At 47.1% G+C, this 26,295-nt stretch overlaps 1 protein-coding gene across 1 annotated transcript; it reads right to left on the minus strand.

The window, feature by feature from the left end:
- Positions 1-273: 273 nt before the first annotated feature.
- LOC124708252 (NF-X1-type zinc finger protein NFXL1-like) lies at positions 274-3,612 on the minus strand. The gene has a single exon (XM_047239939.1). It carries the CDS (start codon positions 3,610-3,612, stop codon positions 274-276), a length of 3,339 nt encoding a protein of 1,112 aa, XP_047095895.1.
- Between the last annotated feature and the right edge of the window lie 22,683 nt (positions 3,613-26,295).

A 26,295-nucleotide genomic window follows, 5' to 3' on the forward strand; every position in this document is an offset into this window, starting at 1 on the left:
TACATATCAACACTTTGGAACAGAAGCAAAATCTGCACAGCATTTCACCCGCTTGGAGAGTAGAAGGCATTAAGATCACATGAAGTACCATCCAAACACAGAAAGCGAGCAGACAGTAGAAGGCAAATTTATGTCATGTTTCTTCTTAGTTCAAATGAAGGTCTGCAAAAGAAGCAGCAGTCTTACATGGGGATTGCCCCGGTGACAGAATCAGTACTTCTGAATGATATCCAAATAAAAACAAGGAATCTCGACCAAACCACCTACACCTCATCACTCACACGATTCTTCCCAGTTTTCCACTTCGAGGTTTGGCTGCAGCTTGGGCACTGCTTGCCCAGCGCTCTGTGCTCTGGACCCAGCATCAGTGCGAAGATCAGGCTTGCGTTTGTCAGCTGGCACGGAGCTTGTGCCAGAAGGAGACTCCAGAGCAGTCAATCTAGATGTACCCATGACCTGGCCAGGGGTATCAGCCTGCCTCCAAGCTGACCCTGGAGCTTGACCAAGCACACTCGTCCCTGGAGAATGCCGGTCTCCGGATGATCCAGGCTCAGAGGCACCAGCCTTCTTCAATGGATTGGCACTGCCCTGTGCAGTGGATCCTCCGTCCCTCTGTGCCCGAACCCACACATTGCCTGATGACGAAGCCTGAGTGATGCTGCTTGGGCAAAACATCGCAGCCCCCTGGTAAGCAGACCCATAGTCCAGCCGTCTCAGTGCTGTCACGGCTCTAGCTGGATCACGGAAGACCACCAAGGCATTTTTGTCATTCAACCAAACCAATTCACACTCCCCACCAAACCTCAAGACCAGAGAGCTAACATCAGCTTCCCTTGGCAGGTCCAGCATTGAAACAACGAGTCTCGGGTCCATGTCCAGCATGGGATCAAAGTAAGGATAGGAAGCCGAGACAGGGATACCAGCTTTGGAGCCCAGAACACGAGCAGGCACCTTCGACTTGGGTGTGACATGGATGGTAACAAAACACTTGTGCTCCCAACCAACAGCCTGAATAGACAGCTTCCACCTATCTGCAATGAGCCTGATAGCATCCCTCTTATCCTTCGTCATTTGACAGAACACATGGACCTTGATGTTACTTGAAGAATTTCCTCGCCCCTTCCCAAGTACAAGAAATTTGCACCGCTCCTCTATGGCCAGCACCCACTTTGGCTCTCGTCGGAGAAGATCAGAAAGCAACTCCGATGCGCTTGAGTTCTCACCGAAATGCAATGCATCGAGATTGGGTGGTATAATGTCAAAAGCTTCAGCAAGGACCCTTTTTCTCTCCACTTTTGCACACTCCTCATCACAGCAAAGTTTCCTCTGTCCAAGAGGTACCCTCATCCCGCTTGATTCCACTGATTGGAGAGGCATTGGCAGCTTCTGTATGATGGAGGTATCGAACATACTATCACCAGTGTATGATCCACCAGCACTGCAGGGCACAGTTGAAGTGATACGGCCACAAGAACAGGTAATAGTCACACGGACTTCACATCTCACGTCTGGGCAAGGAGATGATGGGTGGCATGGTGTATTGCAAGTGTGCTTGCATTCCCTCCTTGGGACACCACATAACTGTCCACATGAAACCTTGCTCCCAGAGCTTGAACTAGCATCTCCATTTGCAGGCGGCGGATCACAAGGGGAAGGATGGCAAGTCCTGGCGCAAGCGTGCAGTCCACATTGACGGTTCTTACCACAGGGTTGGTTGCATCGGATGTCCTTTGAACCACAAGGGATGTTCCTTAACATCACATGTCCCCCACTGCATTCTCTCGTTACTGGCACCACGCAAGGCAGGCAGTCTCCAAAATGGCATTGATGCGAAGCTGGATGCCCACAAGGTTGAGGGACAATGCACTGATGCGGGCATGATGGAGCTGGTGTGCCGCACGGCTGCGGTGGCAGAATAGATGTACTGCCACAGGCACAAGTGAGATCACTGAACATGGTCTCGCGGCAAGGATCGCAGTGACCGCTGTGGCAGAGATGCTGGCATCCGTGCTGCCCACACCGGAGCTTCTTGCCACATTGTATCTGGCAGAAATGAGGATCCATGTTGCCACCTTCATGCTGAGCAAATGGCTTCGACAGCGGGCAACAGCACTCACTGCACCTGTGCCTCCCGCAGTTCTTCTTGCAGCCACAAGGCTTGTTGCAACAGAACTCTTCCACCGAGACCATGTAGCACTCCACCATCTGGCCTGATGAGCCGCAGCGGCACCTCCGCTCGACGCGTACCAAGCACGGCGGACACTTCCCCTCATGACATGTAACCTTGCACCTATGCACACCACACGGCAATTTCTTGTCGCAAACCTTGTCGCAAGTAGGGATTGGGTCCAAGCAGCTCGCCCTATTCTCCTGGAGCCATGTCTTGCTGCAATGGCATGTGGTGACCTTCCCTGGCACAAGCGCGCACTCCCTGCATGGCCCTGGGTGGCAAACATCCTCGCAGGCATGGTTCCCACATGAAAGATTGCGGCCACAAACCGCAGTGCAAGAGAACACCCCATCCTTCTCTGACTTCGCCGCCATCTCGCCGCACAACAAGGTTTCTGTTTTCTTGCCACAGAAGCACTGTGCAGAGACGCTAACCTGGCAGTCCCCGCAAGGCCCGGTGTGGCAGACCTTCTCGCAACGGTGCCTCCCCCAGGTGAGCAGCTGTTGGCATTGCTGTCCACATGTAACAGGCGTGCTCGGGTCCGCGCACCGGCAAGTGATAGACTGCTTGCCGCAAGGACACGGCCTCTCCGGAGCAAAGGCTTTGCAGGGTGGACACGGCCCAGGGTGGCACTGCAGGACGCAGACGTGCGGGCACCTGGCGGCAACATGATCATCTTCATCAGGGTAGGCCGCGCCCTTGGTAGCAGCAGGAGGATTTGTTTGCCCGAGGGGCTTGGAGCAGGGCTCGCCACAGGAGTGTGGGGTGAGGAAGAGGTCGTTCGGGGGATCGCGGCGGCGCCCGCAGAAGCAGGTGTAGGCGATGTGGCGAGCGGGCAGGTCTTGCACGGACTGGCACCCCGGGCAGCGCCAGGAGGCGGCGGCCGGGTGGGAGGCATCGGAGACGGAGGCCGGGGCGCGCGCCCACTGGCGGATGCAGGGGAGGTGGAAGATGGAGAAGCAACTGCCGCAGGACCAGACGGGGGCCGACCTCCGCACCATGTCGTAGCAGATCATGCACTCCACAGTCCCCCGCGCCAGCTTATCCTGGATCTCCTGCACCAGCTGCGGCACCGCCGCTGGGGGCGCGAGCGCGGGGGCATCTGCCGATGCAGGGGCGTTCATGGGTGCGGGTGGAGCCTTCACCTGCGGCGGGCCGCGGCGGTGGTGGATGCTGCTGTTGTAGCGACTGGACGGAGCCCTCTCGTGCGGTGGGGTTTGGTGCTGGTGCGGGCGGGCGTCAGAGGCAGGGTTCGGGAGTGGCGGGTTTGGGGCGGTGTTGCGACGGTGGTGGGGTGGCACATAGGTGGGGATCGGACGGGGGTCGGCGGCGGCGGGAGTGGGGGCAGGCGCAGCGTATCGAGGGCGCCACAATCCATGGGAGGCGGGCGTGGCTGGGTTCCCGTTGTCGTTGCCGCGGCGTCGATCGGTGGAGGGCTGCATGCGGCGGCGGTGCGGGAACACGGCTGCCGAGTCCTCCGTCGGCGAGTTCGGGGTGGAGGGGAAAAGCCGGCGCCGGCGGCGAGTGGTTGCGAGTGGAGGATTGTGCCGAGCGGAAGAGGCGGCAGGAGAACCTTGCTAACGACGGAAAGTCGGCAGTGGGGAGCGGATATGCCCGCGATCCGGTCGGGTTTGGGCCAGTCCCACGTCCAGTCGGTTTACATCCTCAGGTCACCACATTTGTGTTTTCATACCGTGATTCCATTTAAAATTGGATATATTTTGAAATTAGGGAAGCTGGGTATGAGCGGGGCTCCAGGAAAACCAAAGTACTGTAGAAATTTTGGAACCAATCAAATCAAAACCAAATCCGCTCAGTTTGAACATGTCAAATTTGCATCATCAAGGGACCAAATTGAAGAAATCACGGGTATCACGCAGTACGTTCCTTTAGGAGACAGAGGTAGTCCAAAGATGAGACGGAAACTTGGGCACCACGGGTGCAGGGTGAAACAATGGGCTGCTCGATGGCACGCCTCCTCTCCCTCTGTTTCTATTTATATGCACAAGGACTTGAGGTACAAGTCAAGATTACAAGTATTGTTACACATGAAATATCCCTAACTAATCTTGGTTAGCCGCACGGGTGGATGTCTCCCTAACACACCCCCGCAGTCGGAACTCGGTGCTTCGCCGATGTGAAGACTGGATCGAAATTCATGAAATAAGACAGACGGTAGTCCCTTAGTGAAGATGTCAGCAAACTGAGAACTGGAGGGTACATGTAGCACTCGCAGAGCCCCAAGAGCCACCTTCTCACGCACAAAATGTATGTCAAGTTCGATGTGCTTGGTACGCCGATGCTGAACTGGATTGGCCGAGAGATAAACAGCGCTCACGTTATCACAGTAGACAATCGTGGCGCTGTCAAGAGGACGCCGGAGCTCCTGCAGAAGATTACGGAGCCAACAAGTCTCGGCAACGGCAGTGGCAACAGCACGGTATTCAGCCTCAGCGCTAGAGCGTGACACGGTGGGCTGTCGGCGAGATGACCAAGAGACCAGGTTGTCACCCAAGAACACATAGTACCCTGACGTAGATCGGCGAGTATCTGGACATCCTGCCCAATCAGCATCCGAGTAGGCAATGAGAGAGTGAGAGGTGGAGGAGTGAAGAGTAAGACCATGATCGAGAGTCCCTTTGAGGTAGCGAAGGATCCGTTTGACAATGAGGAGGTGAGGTTCACGGGGATCGTGCATGTGAAGGCAAACTTGTTGAACAGCGTAGGATATTTCAGGCCGAGTGAGAGTCATGTATTGAAGAGCGCCGGCTAGACTACGATAGAGGAAGGGATCGGCCACAGGTGGACCAGTAGAGGCATGAAGTTTTGCTTTGGTATCAACAGGAGTGGAGGACGGATGGCAGTCACTCATGCCGGCATGGTGGAGGATGTCTAGGATATATTGTCGTTGAGATAGGTGAAGAGAATGAGGTTGGCGAGTGACAGAGATACCGAGAAAATGATGAAGAGGTCCGAGGTCTTTCATGGCAAACTCGCGGCTGAAAGTGTTGATGATAGAATGGAGAAAGGAAGTGGTGGATGTGGTGAGAACGATGTCGTCAACATAGAGAAGTAGGTAAGCGATGTCAGAACCGCGATGGAGAGTGAAAAGAGAGTTATCAGATTTGGATTCAAGGAAGCCAATGGAACGAGCAAAGGTAGCAAATCGTTGAAACCAAGCCCGAGGAGCCTGTTTAAGACCGTATAGTGATTTGAGGAGACGACAGACATGAGTGGGACGAGAGGGATCGATAAACCCTAAGGGTTGTTGGCTGTAGACTTCTTCGGAAAGGTTGCCATGAAGAAAGGCGTTTTTGACGTCGAGTTGATGGATGGGCCAATTTTGAGACACAGCGAGGGAGAGAATAACACGGATGGTGGCTGGTTTGACGACAGGGCTGAAAGTCTCATCGAAGTCAATGCCAGGTTGTTGTGTGAAACCACGAACGACCCATCGTGCCTTGTGACGAGCAAGAGATCCATCGGAATTGAATTTGTGACGAAAAATCCATTTGCGACTGACGATGTTGGTACCAGGAGGCGGAGGGACGAGAGTCCAGGTTTGGTTTTGGAGAAGAGCGTCATATTCGTCCTGCATGGCTTGGCGCCAGGAAGGATCACGAAGAGCAACTAGATAATTGTGAGGAATAGGAGAAGATACGGTGGCGGAGAGATTGAGTTTATCGATGGGAGGTGGGAGTTTACCGGTGGTGCTACGAGTGTGATGGATAACGGGTGGTGCCGAAGGGCGGCGAGTGTACACATGAGTAATGCTGGGCCGCGGTGCTGCCACGGCAGGAGACAGAGTGGCGGCAGGCTGCGGTGGAGGCGAGTCAGGAGAAAGAGGTGCCACGGCAGGGGAAGAGGCTGCCGCGGCAGGAGAAGAGGTGGCGGTAGGCTGGCGTGGGCTCGCGGCAGCAGAAATCTCTGCCGCGGCAGGGGGTGGAGTGGGAGATGGTGGTGCCGACGTGGATATGGTTGGAGGTATTGGTAGGAAGTGGGGATCTATGGGGTCGATGATGGCAGGTGGTGGAGATGTTTGTGTGATGGAGGCGTAAGGAAAGGTATGTTCATCGAACGTAACATGTCGGGAGATTAGGATGCGTCGGGAGGACACGTCGAGACACCTATAGCCTTTGTGGCGGGATGGATAACCGAGAAAAATACATTTGGTGGCGCGTGGGGCTAGTTTGTTGGGACTAGTGGAGGAAATGTTGACATAGCAGAGACAACCGAATACGCGTAGGTGATCATAGGATGGATGTGTACCGTAGAGGGTGAAGTGTGGGGTTTGTCTACGGAGGGCTGCGGTGGGACGAAGGTTGAGAAGATGAGTGGCAGTGTGGAGAGCCTCGGCCCAAAAATTGGGAGGCAGGGAGGCTTGGAAGAGAAGGGTGCGGATAACATCATTGATGGTGCGAATGGCTCGTTCGGCTTTTCCGTTTTGTTGAGAAGTGTAGGGGCATGAGAAGCGAAAAAGGGTTCCATGGGATTGAAAGAAGGAGTTTAGTTTAATGTTGTCAAATTCTTTTACATTGTCGCATTGGATAGTTAGAATAGGGAGATTGAAGTGGGTGGTGACAAAGGCATGAAAAGTAACGAACGTGGCAAAGACATCGGATTTCTTACGAATAGGAAAGCTCCAAAAATAATGAGAAAAATCATCAATAATGACTAGATAATAGGCAAAACCAGACATGCTAAGGACTGGGGAGGTCCATAGATCACAGTGTAATAGTTCAAACGGGCGAGTAGTAGACGGGTGCGACAAAGAAAATGGTAACCTAACATGTTTTCCTAATTGACATGCATGACAAAGGGAGGGTCCTGTTTTATACGGCAAGCCGGTGGGTAGAGATGGCGTGGAGCTGTGGCCGGGGTGTCCAAGGCGGCGATGCCAGAGGTCGTGGGAGATGGTGGCGAGGAATGTAGCGGCGTAGGCAGGTGGATTGACGGTGTAGAGAGGGCCTGGACTGTTACATCGGAGAATCACGATCCCGCTGGGAAGGGCCTTCACAGAAAAACCAAAACGATCAAATTCAATGGTGCGGTGATTATCGATGCAGAATTGACGAACAGATATAAGATTTTTGATGATTTGTGGAACTAGGAGTATGTTGTGAAGATAAAGGGGTTTAGTGAGGGTGTTAAGAGTTTGGGAACCGACATGGGTGACAGGAAGAGTTGCACCGTTTCCGACGGTGACAAATTGGGATGAGGATGGAAGGAGGGAGTGGAGATTACCGGGATCGGATGCCATGTGAGAGGATGCACCAGTGTCCATGTGCCAATCGCCGCCGGGTAGCTGCAGGTTGTTGAGGGCAGCGAGGAGAGCCGGGTCGATCTGCTGTTGCTGGTGGGCGGTGGGGACGTAGGAGCCCTGGGCTGTATACGCCTGTGGTGTCATGCTGGGGCGCGGGCCGAGGAGGCCTGGGGACGGCGGCTGCCATGTCGTTGGTGAGCGCGGCTGCCACTGTGTTGATGGAGGTGGCTGCCACGGGGCCTGCTGTAGCTGGGCGCGAGTAGGGGCCCCCGTCCAGGGATTGAACTGCCAGGGGTTGTCGCGGCCGCGCCCACGTCCTCGTCCGTTGTCGCGTCCGCGGCCTCTGCCACGGAAGGTGTTGGTGAAGTAGTTGGTGCCGCGGCCGCCGGCGCGATCGCCCCCGAAGGGAGCAGGCGATGAGCCCCCGAAGGGAGCAGGCGATGAGCGGTCACCAGAAGGAGGGCGCGAGCGCTCCCATTGTTGGGCAGTACGCTCTGGCCCATGGCCCAGAGTGCGGTGGAGGCGGCGTTGCGTGCGTCGGTGCGGCGCTGAGTTTCTTCAAGGATGAGGGCGGAGCGCGTCTGAAGAAACGAGGGGAACGACACCTGAAAGGTGAGAAACAAGCGCAGATGGGCGTAAGTGTCATTAAGGCCTCGGAGGAGCGTCAGAACCAGCGTTTCGTCGCTGATGGGCTGGCCGACGTCAGTGAGGGAGTCGGCGAGGTTCTTGAGCTTGGCGCAGTAGTCGCTGATGGAGAGATCGCCCTGTGGCGTGTTGCGGAAGTCGGCCTCGAGCTGGATGGCGCGGTGCTTCTTGTTGTCGCGGAAGAGATTCTCGATGGCGTCCCAGATGGTGAGCGCGGTGGAGCCAGGACGCATGACGATGCTGAGGAGGTCGGTGTCGATGGAGCCGTAGATCCAGGAGAGCATGGTGTAGTCATCACGGCCCCAAGCAGAAGTAGGAGACGTGTCGGAGGGAGTGGCTTCGCCGGTGACGTGGGCGGTGAGACCGTAGCGGCCGAGAGCGACGAGGAAGAGCTCCCTCCAGCTTGTGTAGTTGCCGTCGGTGAGGCTGAGGGTGATCGGCACGTGGAGCTTGATGGAGGTGGCGTAGGTGGAGGGACTGGTGGTGGTGGGTTGGGTTGGGTTAGGGTTTGGGGAGGGTGTTTGGCCAGCCGGAAGGGAGGCGGCGGCTGCATTGGTGGCGGCGATGATCTGCTGGTTGATGGAGGCTTCGCGGTCATCTAGGGCTTTGGCACGAGCCTCGAGCTCGCGCTCCTTGGCTGCGAGTTCTTCAGGAGTCATGGTGGGAGAGGGGAGGCAGGTTGGCGGCTAGGGTTAGGGTTTTTGGAGAGGGAGGGAGGGGTTTAGGCGGCGGGGAGGATGACCCGCTCTGATACCATGAAACAATGGGCTGCTCGATGGCACGCCTCCTCTCCCTCTATTTCTATTTATATGCACAAGGACTTGAGGTACAAGTCAAGATTACAAGTATTGTTACACAAGAAATATCCCTAACTAATCTTGGTTAGCCGCACGGGAGGATGTCTCCCTAACACAGGGCACAACACTTTTTTAACCAGTCAATTAGTATTTCTTCTTTATTTCATTTGATAAGAATATATATGTTTAGAGATGCTAGTGGGCTAACATGAGGGCACTCTCTACCATCTTTAGTTCAACAGAAATGAATTTAGAGTACTAACTTTTACAATGACATTATATTGAAAAAAGGGATCACTCATGTCCCTATCTCGGCAATCTCATTGAAACAAAACATGAGGGCTGCCGTGTCCTCCGTCGGTGAGTTGGGGGTGGAGGGGAAAAGCCGGCGCCGGCGGCGAGTGGTTGGGATTGTGCGGAGCGGAAGAGGAGAGAACCTTGGGGACGATGGCAAGTCAGCGGTGGGGAGCGGAGATGCGCCGCGGCCCGCGGGTCGGCGAAGAGAAGGGAGGCGGTTGCAGCTGGATACGGTCGGGTTTGCCCCAGGTCCACTCGGTTTACTATACATCCTAACGTCACCACATTTGTGTTTTCATATCGTGATTCGAAATTGGATAGATTTTGAAATCAGGGAGGCTGCGTATGAGCAGGGTTCCAGGAAAACCAAAGTACTGTAGAAATTTTTGAACCAATCAAATCAAAACCAAATCCGCTCAGTTCGGACATGTCAAATTTGCATCGTCAAGGGGCTAAATTGAAGAAATCGCGGGTATAAAGCAGCACATTCCTTTAGAAGAGAGAGAGTGTTCAAAGATGAGACGGAAACTTGGGCACCACGGGTGCACGTCACAACACTTTTTTAACCAGTCAATAATTATTATTTCTTCTTTGTTTCATTTAATAAGAACCGATATGTTTAGAGATGCTAGTAGGCTAACATGAGGGCACTCTCTACCATCTTTAGTTCAACATAAATAAATTAGAGTACTAACTTTTTCAATGATATTATCTTGAAAAAAGGGATCACTCATGTCTCTATCTCGGCAATCTCATTGAAACAAAACCTATAGCGTAAGTCAGAAGGCAAACTCTAGCCCAAATAGGTCCAGAGCTCAAAATCTACAAACATAAACCAAAGTAAAAGTAAGAAACGTTTTGCTCGCACTGATGACAAAGCGTCGCAAATTAAACTCGAACTATCCTCACGCCATCATAGACTTTGGACGTAGAAGACGGAGCAAATACTACCAAAGCCAAAGAACGAGACTAAGTACATTGTCATCATCGATGATCACATGAACTCCATCTGCTTCCTTGGGGTGCTCCTTTAGATAGGCTTCAGAAGCACAACCCACAAGTGGAGAAGAGGTGGTCTTCCAGGTTGATATCGAGTTAAAGGAGGTGCAGCTCCATCCAACGACAAAATTTTCATTTTTCTGATTAGGATTGCCTCGAACTGGTCCACTAGCTCCTGGATCTGGTCTTTGAAAGAAATCCTCTAGGTCTGCATGTAAGATAGAACTAGCCCCCAAACCTTTTTTTTTCGAAATGGGGATTCCCCAGCCTCTGCATCAATTGATGCATACGGCTTCCTTTATTAAAAAATAGTCATAACAACCAGAATTCAATATGAAAACTTATTACAGCTCATGGATCACTCAAAGTTTCTACAAAAATGAGCCATCTAAACACCAGTAGCATGAAGCGCCTTTGCATCGTCATGTTAGTCTTCGATTAGCACGCCAACCGTACTGGCTGTAGAAATCCCGTGCAACCGTTGCCAGTCGGTTGCACCCAATATCCATAGCAAGGCGCTCCTCCTCTGGGCGCAGATAGGACCACATATGGATCCAATGGCTAGCCATTGGAATAACCTGCAAAAATGATGGAAATTTTGTTTTGTTAAAAATGCAATCATTGCGCACATTCCATATCGCCCATAGCAAAGCACAAACTCCAACTCTAATGTGGGTTTTTCTTTTTTTGTCTACCCCATTTAGCCAGTTGCCGAAAAGATTAGTTATATTCATAGGCGCAGTTATATTGAAAGTCATATAAACTATTCTCCAAATCATCTGCGTAAAAGGGCAAGAGATAAATAAGTGATTAATTGTCTCCTGTTGATCACAAAAACAACAATTAGTAGGACCATTCCAATTACGTTTAGCCAAGTTATCTTTTGTAAGAATAACCTTCTTGTGAAGGAACCACATAAAAATCTTTATTTTTAATGGCACCTTCAACTTCCAGATATGTTTTTTGAGGGAGACCGTGTGTCCAGATAAAAGATCATTATACATTGACTTTACTGAGAAGACTCCAGACTCTGTTAAATTCCATGTAAACCTATCTTCATTATCATTTAGCTGAACCAAGATAAGTCTATGTAGGAGATGTGTCCATCTCTCCCATTTGTTACCGTTTAAGGTCCGACGGAAACTAATATTAAGTGGACTTGCTGCAAGCACATTTTCAACCGTGACATTCTTGTGATTTACAATATTGTATAGAGATGGGTACTCTTCCGCGAGAGATTTGTCCCCTAACCAAATATCCTCCCAGAACCTTGTGTTCATCCCATTGCCAACCACAAAAGAACCTCTAGTCAAAAATTCCTCTTTCACTTTCATTAGACCTTTCCAAAAAGGAGAATCAGTTGGTTTTTCTGAAACCTGTGACAAAGTTTTCGAGTGTAGGTATTTCTTAGTGAGCAACTCTTGCCAAATTCCTTCCTCATTCAGAAGTTTGTAAAGCCACTTACTTAGCAAACTTTTATTCTTTATATCTAGCACTTCTATTCCCAAACCCCCCTGGTCTCTACAAATAATATTCCATTTAGTCAACCTATATTTTTTCTTATGACCATCGCTTTGCCAAAAAAAAACATGACCTGAAAAAATCTAGCCTCTTCCGAACACCTTTTGGGATCTCAAGGAACGAGAGCATAAACATCGGGAGACTAGTTAAAACCGAATTGATTAATACTAATATGTCTCCATAGGACAACATTTTACCAATCCAACTACTTAACTTTTTCTCAAACCTATCCTCCACCGGTTTCCATTCACCGTTTCTCAATTTTCTGAATTGGATTGGAATCCCCAGATATCTTAAAGGAAGTGACCCTATGTCACAACCAAAAAGAGTTTTGTAGTCATTCTCCATCTGTTTTGCCCGCCCAAAACAGAAAAGTTCACTTTTATGAAAGTTTATTTTTAACCCTGATAACTGTTCAAAGATACAAAGCACTAGCTTCATATTTAAAGTTGTATCCATGTCATGCTCCATAAATAAAATGGTGTCATCGGCATATTGAAGAATAGACAGGCCCCCTTCAACCAAATGAGGAATGAGACCTGCTACTTGACCATCTTCCTTTGCTCTTGCAATCAAAATTGCCAGCATATCCGCAACGATATTAAATAAAATGGGCGACAATGGATCACCCTGTCGTAGACCTTTTTGAGTTTGAAAATAGTGTCCTATGTCATTATTTACCCGAATGCCCCCAAACCTGCTTCATAGATATCCAAATTTTGCGGTTAAAGACTAAATTGTTCGTATTATTCCATATGCTCCAAACAATAGCAGCTGCAATCACATTGAGCTGCATAAATTTCTTATTGCATAACCATTTTAAGGCCAAAGAGATGAAATATGTAATCATCACATTACACACCACAAATACATCAAACCATAAGAATTTAGGAACTAACTGTGAGAGAACAAATGATTCTCTTATCTCTTTACAAAGAGTGCATTCCAAAGGTTTCAGAATACCCCTTTTCCTCATGTGTCCCTAGTTAGAACTTTTATTTGGGGAGGATAACCACAAGAAATGTTGAATCCTGGGAGGTATCTTAACATCCCAAAAGCATGCAAATAAATGGGTTGGACCCTCTAAAATTAAAAATGGCATAAAGAGACTTAGAAAAATAAATTCGTTTAGAATCATATTTCCAAAGAGACTAGCTACTAGCAACCTCTACAATCTCCATCCACTCCATCATTTGGCCACCCTTCGGTACCCGCAAAGGTTCTAGCAGATCAGGGTACTTGACACCCGCAAAGGTTCTAGCAGATCAGGGTACTTGACAAGTTCAGGCTTAGCTCGCTGACAAGCCTGACAAGTCTAAAGAGACAATTAAATGTGTTTTTTCATATCTGGCCACATAATTTATATTTTGATGTGAACCGGTGTGAAAAGTCAAGAACATTTTCTGCTTCAGTAGTTGATTGTTGCCAATCTAGATGTGCCCTTTTTGCTTGATCATTCCATTTTCAAAAGCGAACAATGAAGATTCATCAGAAGTGACAACTAGCTTTAGCGACTAATTTTCTAGCCTTCCCATCATCGGAATACCCTGAAATCACTTCTTCCATTCAGGTAGGTTGGCAAACTGATAATATAACTTATGGGGGTATGTATACTTCTTTCCCACCATAGGTACACACCCCTTTGCTAAACTTGTGAGGCTATCTTATTTGTTTCTCCCAAATAACAAAACATAACAATTAAAAACTTTGCAGGTCAGCAGTTTTTGAAAAATAACTCCAGCCTTTTTAGCTAGTCCTTGTACTAACAAATATATTGCACACTTCTTCATGTAAGGAATCCATTTTCATCATAGCGAAATGTGTAGAAACCTACTGTAGGACACATGGCACCATTAAGATTTTTAGAAAATAGGAATCAATTGAGCAGAGAACCATTTGCTGTCACAGTACAAAAGTAAAATAATCACGAAACACACATCGCAACTGTACGCAACTCAAGCCACAGAATCCACAGGCACCTCCACTTATCAGCACTTGGAACAGAGGCAAAATCTGCACAACCAATTACAAGTAGTCTTCCAGTGAATGAGCAGAGAACAAATTATTGAAATACTAAAAATCTTCATCAAGCCGAAGGACGCAATAATGGAAGGGAAAAACATTTAGACCGACAACACAAGATCGACCAACAACCACCCTATGACAAGCGAAAACATCAAAAAAAGAAGCGTCCACGTTAAACTTAGTGTCGTGGTGAACCTGAGTCAATTCGAATGCCTGCGGAGAGACTTCCCCTCTGGAGGCCCCTCCGCTGACAGAGACCTCCCCTCCGCTAGCTTGCTCAAACCAGGTTTGCGGAGAGACTTCACCTCTGGAGGCTCCAATGGCATGCTTAAAGCTGGCTTGCGGATAGACTTTCCCTCCAGAGCCTGCTCCACTGGCATGCTTAAAACTGGCCTACGGAGAGACTTTCCCTGGAGAGGCTGCTCCACTGGCATGCTTAAGGCAGGCTTGCGAAGAGACTTTCCCTCATTAGGTTGCTCCAATGGCTTGCTCAAAACTGGCCTGCGGAGAGACCTTCCCTCTCGAGGCTGCTCCAATGGCATGCTTAAGACAGGCTTGCGAAGAGACTTTCCCTCATTAGGCTGCTCCAATGGCTTGCTCAAAACTGGCTTGCGGAGAGACCTTCCCTCTCGAGGCTGCTCCAATGGCTTGCTCGAAACAGGCTCGTCCTCTGGTTTGCTCGAAACAGGCTTCCGGAGAGATGTAGCTGATCCTGTCAGTTTCCGCAGAGTCTGCTGCCTTGGATCGGTAGCTTCTACGTTTTCCTTCAGCAGAATAGCTTCCATTTTCTCGAGGAACGAATCAACGAGAAGAGGAATACTCTCCAGGCCTTGGGGGCGGAGTTCCTTCTCCCCGTCCAGACTCTTGCTCAAGTAGTCCACGGAGAATTCCATGGCTTTCCCGGTGGTGCAGCGATCGCCCAAGATACTCTCGGCGGCCTGAGCGGCGCCTTTGAGCCGCAGCAGACTCTCCATGACGACCTTGCGGTCTCTTTGGATTGACTTCCTTTCTGCTTCTGCACCCACCATGCTATTGATCTCAGCAAGACCTTCCTCCAGTTCTTTCAGCTCCTTGCCCGGCGACGATAACTTCTTGCCTGCGTACTCGCGCGCCGCCTGGATCAGCTCATTAACGACCGGCACGACGAACCACCCGATCAGTACGATTGCGGCTTCTATTACCATGGTTAATGCGCAGTTTTCACCTACCAATTCAGTACGAAATGATCAGCACAACAACTAGCTAGCAGGAGGACATGAACTAATTATGAGAGGACCAGTTCTTACCTGCGAATTCAGAGGAGCGTCCACCAGGATCCAACGTGGCTTAATCGCCACTGCTGCTGCTGCTGCAGATCGAACCGGCCGGCGAAGGTGGGGAAAGTGGAGCTCACGAAAATTATAGACAGATGATGAAGTGAAATGGTCAAAAGGTACACAACTTTCCCCTTTTTTATTAGAGTAAAATAGTCAAAAAGGACATGAATTGATTGTGAGAGGAGAAGTTTTTTTTATCTAGGCCATCGTTTTGCTTCTCCCAAATAACATAACATCAATTTGAAACTTTGCAGGCCAACTATAATACTGGAACATCGGTGTCTAAAAAAAACTCCAGATTTTCTGGTTAGTCCGAGTAACAAATATATTGTATATTTCGTTATGCGAGGAATCCATTTTCATCGTACCGAAATGGGTAGAAACCAACTGCACGACGCGTCACACGCGGTACGGTTAGCTGAGATGTTTAGAAAACGGGAATCAATGATCAATCGAGCAGAGAACCATTTGCTGTCACAGTACAAGAGTACTTCGATCAAGAACCACACATCACAACTGTACGCAGCGCAAGCCAAAGCATCCACAGGCAGCTCCACATATCAGCACTTGGAACAGAGGCAAAATCTGCACGGCAATTTCCCCATCACTACTAGATAAGAAAATATCAGCACCAGAACGGCACAGCCCAGTTATAAGGAGAATACACATGCTTGAGATTCACAAGGTACCATCCAAACCCAGGAAGTGAGCAGACGGGAGCAAATTTATGGATTATTTATTGTTAGTTCGAACGAAGGGAGTACTAAGGACTGATGAAAACTATTTGGGCATTTGGGGATTCTATTATTGTTAGTTCAAACTAGCACAGTGGCCCTCGCAAATGCGAGGGCATCACCTTTTGGTCCTTCATCCTTTGTCTACCAAATTAACCACTTCATACATGTTCACACTACAAACTTTTGATTTTATTACCCCGAAATGTGTCATATAAAATATCACATTTGTGGCAACCTCTTTATCATGCTAAATTTGTGATCGAATTGTTATTGTGAATTTTTCTAAATGTTACATTAATGATAATACATGTTATATTTATGTCATATTGTGAGCTCGCACATACTATCTATTTTATATTATATGAACATGTGATTTGTTTGTTTGCCGCTTTTAGGTGTACATTTATCTCGTTATTCAGTATAGTATATCCAAATAATGATGGGTGTCCACATAGCAATGATGGGATTGTATCTAGGTCATATTTTAAAGGGATTATCAAATTATATTAGCTTAATAAGTGAAATGAATTTTTTTACTCGTTAATAGTTAGATAGACTGCGAGAATTTTCATTTGATTAACTATCTCTAGACTCTAGACCCTTCTTTCTCTCATGTCCTCGCTCCAGTTCGAACTATGTAACGTATTATACATGGACATGGTCTTTACGATGGAACTTTGATCTTGATAAAAACAGCATCATGCTTCATAAGAAAATAAGACACCAAATATAATTGAACACAAATGTGATGATATTGTTTTACACTATTGGATGTAATACCTACATGACTTATTGGTCACGGTCTTTGATAAAGGCATGGGCCATCAAATTAATTTTGGTCGCATTGTGCATTTAATATCTAGTATAAAGAAAACAGATTAAGAACTCCATGATTGGAATTTTTAGCTATACTTTGTAAGAAATCTTTAAGTACTACATGAACATATAGACCAAGTAATTAATCCAATATAAATGTGTAAACACACAATCATGAATATATTTCTTTGGTCAACACACATTTTTTCTTGAATTACTTAATGCACACATTTGTGTGGAAACTTCAAACCTTTTCTTTTTTATAACTAATAAATTCAAACTTGAAAAAATGTTTTACTACAAAATTTATTTCGCGGTAAATTGAAAAATCACTATTTTCTTCATAGCATACATATTCATGTATTTCATAGAAAAAACACTTTTTTGGAGCATCAAGTTTGCTTTTTTGCACATCCCACACAGGTTATGTGTTTGCATGCAAATTTACATAAAAACTTAGGACAATGACATATACATGCATCACATTCTTTGATTTTCTGACACTTCTAACATAATTTTTCACTCCAAAAAATACAATGTTGGGAGATGAATTGATTATCCGGTGTTCTTTCAATGATTAATCCAAGAGAAGTAAGTTAACAGACAACCGTGAATATTTTCCTTTGATAAACACCAAATCGGTATTGATTTACTTTGCTTAAACGTTTATGTTGAAATTTCAAGTATTTTCTCTCTTAAGATTTAGGCGTGAAATGTTTTACTATTTAATTTATTCCAAAGCAGGTGCATCTAGTTTTATGTTTCGTATTTTAGTTGGTAATATTGTTTACTTTGGGCCGGTCCCTTTGGCACCAGAGCCTATGCTCCTGACTGCCTGAGATGAACAGTAAAATGTTATAATTTTTTTCACAATATATAAATTATTTTATTTTATATGTGTACGAAGGTTCACCAAGAATGAAAGACATGTCAATGTTCTGAAAATATTGGAGCATGGGATTTATATTTTGTACAGATCACAGAGCTTATATTTTTTCATGAAAAAATACATATTCACTTAGATGACGGACATGTAGTAGCATACGTTTGTTTAGATATTTAATCATCGTAATATTATAATTTATTTTACTTCACGACACGTTATTTTTTGAACGAATTTGCATATCTGTTGTCTTTTCATTATGTTGTATACTCGGTCATGTCATATAGCTTGACATAGTTTTCTACCCATGTCCTAGTTAGTCATGTGCGTAGTTAGCCAATGCCATATATACGTCTTGAGACACCAGTATGAATCAACGAAAAACTCTATCAATCAAGTACATGAGTTGCTTTTATAGTCGTGTTCACCACAAATTTCATGATCCCACACTCTATTAAACATGATTCCAATGTAATATGGTACATAAATTTGAGGAGAAAGATTAGATATAAATTTTAGTTGATTAATTTTGATACAGACTCTTCCGTTAAATAGAGTTAAAGAATTGTACGTATATTTTTTGGACTCTCCACTCTCTCTTTAAATCCTATACATAAACAATTAGTTTATATTTTATATTATACTATCACATCTTCCCAACTGAATCACCACGTCAAGTTTTTTTTTCAATCACGTCTAGCTACATTAATTAGCCGAGCAGCCATCGAGCAAATTTTTTTTTTTTGGATTGACTCTATTCTCCGTAGGATGCCCTTCTCTTAATATAATCTGTCATACGAGACTTTCCTTTGTAATCACATTAGCTAGTTTAGCCACCCAACGTGCACACCTTTTTTTTTTTATTAGACGCACTCCTCTATTTATGTACGTAACCTTTTCAATGTAATAGATCAGATTCCTTTTCTTTAGTAATCAACCAAAGCTGTTATTGTTTCCAACGTGTCAAACGGACCTACACTGTTACGTAACTAATAATCTTTCATTAAATCATAGCCATTAATTTTAGATCTAATCATTAAAATAATTAAGATGATGTGGATCAACCTAATGGCTCTATTAAACATCTGTATTTTGCTTTTAGTATATAATAGATAATAGATAGCTAGATTCCCTATCTGGGCATTTGGGGGTTCTATTAAACAACCATGATATGCCGATGTTTACTTACCAAAAAACTTACCAAAAAGAGACCACGATAACAGGGAGTACTAAGGACTGATGAAAACCCAATATAACATGTATGTTGTGGCAGCACTTGACCCGATATTTTAATTCAACACATAAACCTAAGAGTAAAGAAAAAGTGACAGAACCAAGCTGAGATCAGTACAGCTATCGACATGTATCCTAGCATTACTCCAAACAAAGTGGACCTGGTGATCATGTGAATGGAAACATACTGTGAGCATTTCACTATTGATTTTCCACAATTTTTCTGCTCACCAAATTCAAAACCTGATATCCTATGAAATCATCATATGTCACTGCAACTCACAAAGCTTCATATGATCCATGGTGATTTGGCATCATCCATGGTGATAACCAGCTAGAGAGCACTTTTAACCAATCACTGCATGGACAGGCGCAGGAGCTCTAAGTGGCATGGTTCGTGTTCATACCTTTTAATATTTCAAATTCTTCGGGCATGAACCTGGTGAATAAGACAAACAAAGTGATAGGGAACCATAACTTACTTATAAACAGCACCACTGACAATGTGTTTCCCCTGCAAAGGAGAACCTGATCAAGAATCTGAAGAAAACATGACAAAATAGTATAGTTCAGTCTGTAAAACTGTGAATTATTATATGTTTAGAGATTTTAACATAAACATGATAAATATCTATGGATATGTGACTATTTAATAGGCACTGATATGAAGAATTTGGAAAAAAAAGATTGAAATGATATGACACAATAACCTACAGGCTGAATTGTTGTTGCAGCTGATCGCTGAACACCATCCCTTGTGTCTCAAAGAAGTACGACATGGGCAACAAGAAACGGGTTGGAGGAGGAGACTGGCGAACCCAAGGATGCGTTTCAGCCATTCAGCCATATATTAGAGCAGCCCTTAAACCCTCAAACCCTAAAAAATAACTGCTTTTTTACAGTTTGTGAGAGGAAAAACGCGTAGACTAGAACCCCTAAACCCTCAAACCATCAAAAAAATTTAAAGGCCCAACCCTCAAACCCATTTTCAACCTGTAGGAGTAGGGGTTGGGGAGGCCAAACAGCCCCCAACCCGCACTCCTCTTCCTCGTCGCGCGGGAGGGAAATTTCCCCTCCCAACCTCCCGCCTCCGCGCCGCCGCCCGCCTCCCGCCGCGATTCCGGCCGGCGCCCGCCTCCGCGCGACCCCTGCCGCCGCCGCGAGCTCTCCCGCCCCCGGATCCGCGCCTCCCCGCCAGCCGCCGCCCCCGAGCCGCCCCTGCCGCCCCGCCTCCCGCACCTCCCCGCGCCGCCGCCGACCCCTGCTGCCCCGCCTCCCCGAGCCACGCCTCCCGCCTCAGCGTCGTTGCCCGCACCGAGGAGCGCGATTTCCGCCGGAATACATGCGGATGTCCATCCGGAACCGCGATGAGGCGGAAATGGCCGCCTTCCGTGCGGCGCATCCGCAGAACGTCGCAGAGGAGCTCGAGTTCTACGCGCAACTGGCGGTGAAGTGAGCTGCGGCGGCCGCCTCTCGACCGTCTTCATCCTCGGCGCCGCCTCCCACTATCGTAGTTGACGATAGCTCCGACGACGACGATCCCGATTGGATCGATAAGCTGATCGCGGAGATGGAGGCCGAGGATGACGCGGAGGAAGCCGCCAAGAAGGCCGCGGAGGATCCCGATTGGTACGACAAGATGGTCACGGAGATGGAGGCCGAGGAAGCCGCGGAGGAAGCCGCCAAGAAGGCCGCGGAGGATGGCGACAGCTCCGATTTCGATGAGGACTTCTGGGATAAACCCTAGATGGTGTTAGTGTCTACCTAGTAACTATCTACCAAGTGTCAATGTCAGTGTCTACCTAGTGTCAATGTCAGTGTCTACCTATGAACAATTGTGATATATCATGAATGTTTTTAAGGGTTTGAGGGTTCTAGTCTTTGCCCCTGTTTTTCACCCCTCAAAAGTGCCAAAAAATGCTCATTCTCAACCCTTAAACTGCTTTGAGGATTTGACGGTTTAGGGGTTCTACTTTTTTTTTTGCGAATGGGAAATATATTAATCACTCAACTCAACATGGGAACAGTCGGTGTGGCATTGAGCCAACACAAGCTCAGGGCCTGATCCAGGCCAGACCCTGAGATCTAGAACTAGTATGGCCTAAATTTGCCAACAAATGGCTTACAAGGTTCTGCTCACGACCAATAGTAGCGATTGACCCACTATGCAAAGCATCCATCAGGTGCTTGATCTCTTGGACTAAGCCTGCGAATGGCGAACGATCAAGTTCACCTGAGCGGATCATCTTCACAGCCTCGCAACAGTCCATTTCTACCAAGCAAGGAAGATTGGACCAGTCCAGAGCCAAAGCCAGACCTTGTCGGCATGCCTCTAGTTCAGCTTCAAGCGGACACATACAGGATGGCAGGTAGCTACTGGCTGAAACGATAACAGCCCCTCCGTCATTTCTTAGAATTACTCCGCTACCTCCTGTTCCAGATTTTGAACAAAACGAACCATCGATGTTCAGTTTCACATGTCCCTCCGGGGGTTTCCTCCATGGTCTCTGCGGTACGACGATCTTGGCCTTCTTCGTTGCCATGTTATCAACATTACCATCGCAGAAAACTTGTGTCTTTCCTTTCACTCGGGTCAGCTTCAGGAAAATGCTTGATCGTCAGGATTGATTGTAAGTAGCTGCACAAGAACCCCTTAGACACCTCAATAGGCGGCGCAGGTTTAAGGTGAACCACTTCATTCCGGCAGTACCAGATGCGCCATATGGTCATTAGAATCATCACCCGCACCGTCTCTGCCCGCCCATCCAATAAGTGCAGGAGCCACTCATTGTCCGAGGAAGTAAGAACAGTGAGCGATGGTAGTGGCCAGACCTCCGTCATTGCTTGCCATAGGTTCCTTGCCATAGGGCATCTGCAAAATGTGTGAAATGTGCTCTCGCATTCCATCCCACAAATAACACATGTATCAGTTATCTCCATATTTCTCTTTTTCTTATTCTCCCAGGTAGCTAAAGAATTTGTAGCTAGTTTCCATCCAAAGATGCGTACCTTAGGGGGGGGCAGGGCACCCCCAAAGTGCCTTCCAAATGGCCCTTCGGTCATTCGGTGCCCTGCTCGTGGCGCCTTGAGAAAGCCGGGTCAGCTCATCCATGCCGAGCCAATACGCACTCTTGACGGAGAACACACCCGATGGTGATGGCGCCCACGCCAGCACGTCCACAGATCGCCGCGGGCTGAGCTTGATTTGTTCGATGACCTCAACATCAGCCTGCACAAAATGTTTACGTACCAGCTGCATATTCCAGGACCCATGTTCAAAGATGAAAGCCGAGACGCGACGTAGACGGCAATCACCTGGTTCTGATATGGGCCTGTAAGAATGTGGTCTGGGAAGCCACGGATCTCTCCATACACGAATCTGCTCTCCGTTACCCACACGCCAGACCAGACCCTTCTTTAGCAGCTCCAAACCATGTTGGACACCTTGCCATGTCGGAGAGGCATTGGCCGAGAAGACAGTATCCTGCAAGACACCATTAGGGTAGTATTTGGCTTTCAAAACTCTTGCACACAGGCTATTTGGGTTAGTTAACAAGCGCCACGCCTGACGCGCTAGGAGAGCTTGATTGAAAACTCTCACATTCCTGAAGCCGAGACCTCCATGATCCTTAGACATGGTAATTTTATCCCAAGAGATCCAGTGAGTCTTCTGTTTAGCCTGGCTCGAGCCCCACCAGTAGTTCCTTACCATGTGCATGAGATCATCACAGACTGCCATTGGCAATTTAAAAACACCCATGATATATGTTGGAATTGCCTGGGCGATGGATTTGATCAGAGCTTCTTTACCTGCCTGAGAAGGGATGCCATCACCCCATACTAACATCCTTTTCAGCAATCTAGCCTGCAGGTTTTGAAAACGTCCTTTGTGCATTCTGCCTTGAGGTGTAGGTAAGCCTAGGTATTTGTCCTCGAAATCTTCAGGTTGTACTTGTAGGATTTGTCTAACTGATGTACATGTCACTGGGGGACATCTTGGTCCAAACAGAATGGAGCACTTGGCTCGATTAATCAGCTGGCCTGTGGCAGATGCATAAGTATCGATAATCTCGCTCACATGTTGAGCCTGATGGGGTCTGCTTTGAAGAATAGCAATGTGTCATCCGCAAAAAGAAGGTGTGAAACACCAGGAGCTCTTCGACACACCTTGATTGGCTCCACCATACCTGAGTTCATGCCCTGTTTCAGAAGAGCTGCCAGACCATCAGCAACAAAGAGGAATAAAAAGGGGGAGAGAGGGTCGCCTTGCCGTAGTCCACGCGACGGTGCAAACGATTCCAGAAGGATTCCGTTAAGTTTGACTGAATATCTCACCGAGGTCACACACCGCATTATCCAATGTACTCACTGGTGAGCAAAACCCAACTTTAGCATCATTCGCTCCAAGAATACCCAATCTACCCGATCATACGCCTTTGAGAGGTCTAGCTTGTACGCACAAAAACTCTTCTCTGGATCTTTCTCCTGTTGAATATGATGAATGCACTCAAAAGCAAGCATGGCATTGTCCGTGATTAACCGTCCCGGAACAAACGCACTCTGAGCCTCTGAGATAATGTCATCCAGTAATGGTCGCAATCTGTTTACAAGGCACTTAGAAACCACTTTATAAATCACGTTACACAAGCTGATGGGCCTAAAATGAGTTAGATTTTCAGGATCATCCATTTTGGGAATTAGAACAATGGTCGTGTCATTAACTCCTGCTGGCATGACCCCAGTCTGAAAGAAATTTTTCACACCTGCAATAATCTCCTCCTTTAGAGCGCCCCAGTTCCGCTGAAAGAACCGAGCCGGGAAGCCATCAGGGCCTGGCGCCTTCAGGGGACCAATCTGAAAGAGTGCATCTGAAATTTCTTTGTCCGAGAATTCTGAGCAAAGTTTCTCATTCATGTCTGGTGTGATTTTCTCCTCAAACAATCCTAAGACAGGATCAGCTACCAGACCCGGATCAGCAGTAAACAGGTTCTTGAAGTAAGATGTGGCCATGCGTCCCATACTTCCCTGCTCTGTTTGCCAATTACCATCATCATCTTGCAACCTTTTAATTTTATTTTTCCGCGCTCGCCAAACTGCCTTACTATGGAAAAACTTTGTGTTACGATCGCCTTCCCGAAGCCAAGCAATCCTAGATCGCTGCATCCACATCATCTCCTCTCGATAAAGTAGTTCATTCATCTTATCTGTGACTTCTCTGATTTCCATTCTATCTGCATTCATATTCATAAGTTGAGAAAGTTTATTTCTAGCCTTTTCTAGCTCTCGGTTAACTGCACCGAATTTGGTTTTACTCCATTGTTGCAACCGTCCCATGACACTCCCCAGACCAATCTGAATGTCACCCAATGTGTGTTTCGCTCCGGCCTCTTCCCAAGCAGTCGCCACCCTCTCTGGTAGGCTGGGGTCACGTTCCCACATAACCTCGTAATATCGCCTAGCTGGTCTTGGCTTTATCTCTGGTTCCGGCACACACTCTAGGACGACCGCGCAGTGATCTGAGCAAGGTGTTACCTTATGTATCACTTTTGCTTCAGCGAAGATATTACGCCACAAATTGCAGGCCACAGCACGATCTAGCCTCACCTGGACATTTGCTCTCCCACTTCGCTTATTGTCATACGTGAATGCTTGGCCTGAGAATCCTAGATCAACGAGTTCACATAATTCCAAAGCTTCCCTGAAGTTCCTCATCTGACTTTCTGACCGTGGAGTTGCAGAGAAGCGTTCGAATCCCCACATAGCTTCGTTAAAGTCGCCGAGAACACACCAAGGATGGTCTGATCGGGGTTTAAGCGCACGGAGCTTGTCCCACATTAGGTGTCTGTTTTCTACTTTTGGTTCTCCATACACACACGTTAGGCGCAAGGGAGGATCAGACTGAGACAGTTGGATGTGCAGGTCAATATATCTATCAGTAACTTGCTGAATATCAACGACAAGATGCTAATGCCAAAACAGAGCCAGGCCCCCACTTCTTCCTTCACTATCCATCCCAACAAAACCCTTAAGCCCAAGTCTACCTTGCAAACTTTTCATCTTCTCCGCTTTCTGCCTTGTCTCACAGAGGAAAACAATCTTGGCATCTACCGACCTGGAAAGGCCGACGATGTCGCGAACTGTCGGTTTGTTCCCCGCGCCCCGACAGTTCAAACTGAAGCAATTCATTGTCCCTGACGGGTCGCTCCATGCGAACCCGTCAGTTGACCAGCGGCCCCGTGGCTGGTTGCCTCTAAAAACTCAACACCCTCCATTGCCTCAGCCTCCGGTTTTAGGGGTTCTACTAGCGATGCTCTTAAGTACAGAAGACGAGGCCAGCAAGCAGCATGGTGGATCACCGGTGGCGAAGGCCAGCGACCAGCGTGTGGGAGAGGCTTGAGAGCCGACGGTCACCAAACAGGCATACTGACAGGGAGGCCTCACCTTCCTTGCCTGCCACATGCCACAGCCTAGCATGTGTAAGCCAGGGCCGGGATAGCAACGAGAAGGGAAAGGGAGGGAGAACGTGCATGACGGGAAAATATTGCAACTTATTGTTCTGTGAGCGTTCTAGATGAAAAACATGCCGCAAAGGTGAGTTTAGATGTAGACATGTGTTCTAGAGAACGTTCTAGGATGCTAAATCTGACGTGCATTCTGATTGAAATCATTCCAAGGATATGTTGGATTGAACTTAGTAATGATCAAAACATTTGGTATGAGATCCAACCAATTCTGCGGTTGTGATGTTTAAACAGACAAAGGGAACCACACATCTATTTTGTATTTAGTAATGTTTTTCAGTTAAGTATTCAGGAAAAGTTTGTTCTCACAAGGATTCACAGAATTATGAATGAATATTAAACATCTGGTAGATATTTGATACATTAGGAAATGAACAGAACTATCACATCACTAACCACAATATCCGTAACGGATCAACGGAGGAGGTGCGACTTGACCTCGGAGCAACCACACAAACGGACAGGGAGCGCACCTCGCAGTAAAAAGGAACAGGCAAGGAATATGAAACCGACATAAATCTGAAAATTAATACAAGTAGAATTGCTTTAGAGTATGTAGCAAAAAGTCCAATTAAAGAATTTTACTTTAGAAAGTGATGGCCTATTAATAAACAACTAAAAGATGAAAAGGCTGGCACAGGATCCAAATCAATGAACTGAAGAATAGCATGCAAGGACAAGTAAGAAAATATTATGTGTGTATGTATCTATTTCTTAATATAACCACCAAAAGCTTTGCATCATCATGTACAAGTATTTATTATTGTACATTCTAGTTTATTAAGAAGGCTAAATATGTGATTTGATGGATGAAAGCTAGCCAACTTGATGCAATACATAAACTATTCAACTAGGAGGTAAAACCCAACAAAAACAATTATGCATACAACAACTATTTAATGCATCGGTGCACATTTTTGATTATAAATAAATGTCGATGATTGTTTTTTCCAACATGAAACATAATACGAAAACACACATCCAACTGAGGCATTCCATCGAACATCAACTGCGTGTCCTGAATAAGACCAACTCCACAGTGCAAGCAAAAATCCAAATATCAAGGTGTACT

This window comes from Lolium rigidum, chromosome 1 (assembly GCF_022539505.1).
Source record: "Lolium rigidum isolate FL_2022 chromosome 1, APGP_CSIRO_Lrig_0.1, whole genome shotgun sequence".
Taxonomy (NCBI): domain Eukaryota; kingdom Viridiplantae; phylum Streptophyta; class Magnoliopsida; order Poales; family Poaceae; genus Lolium; species Lolium rigidum.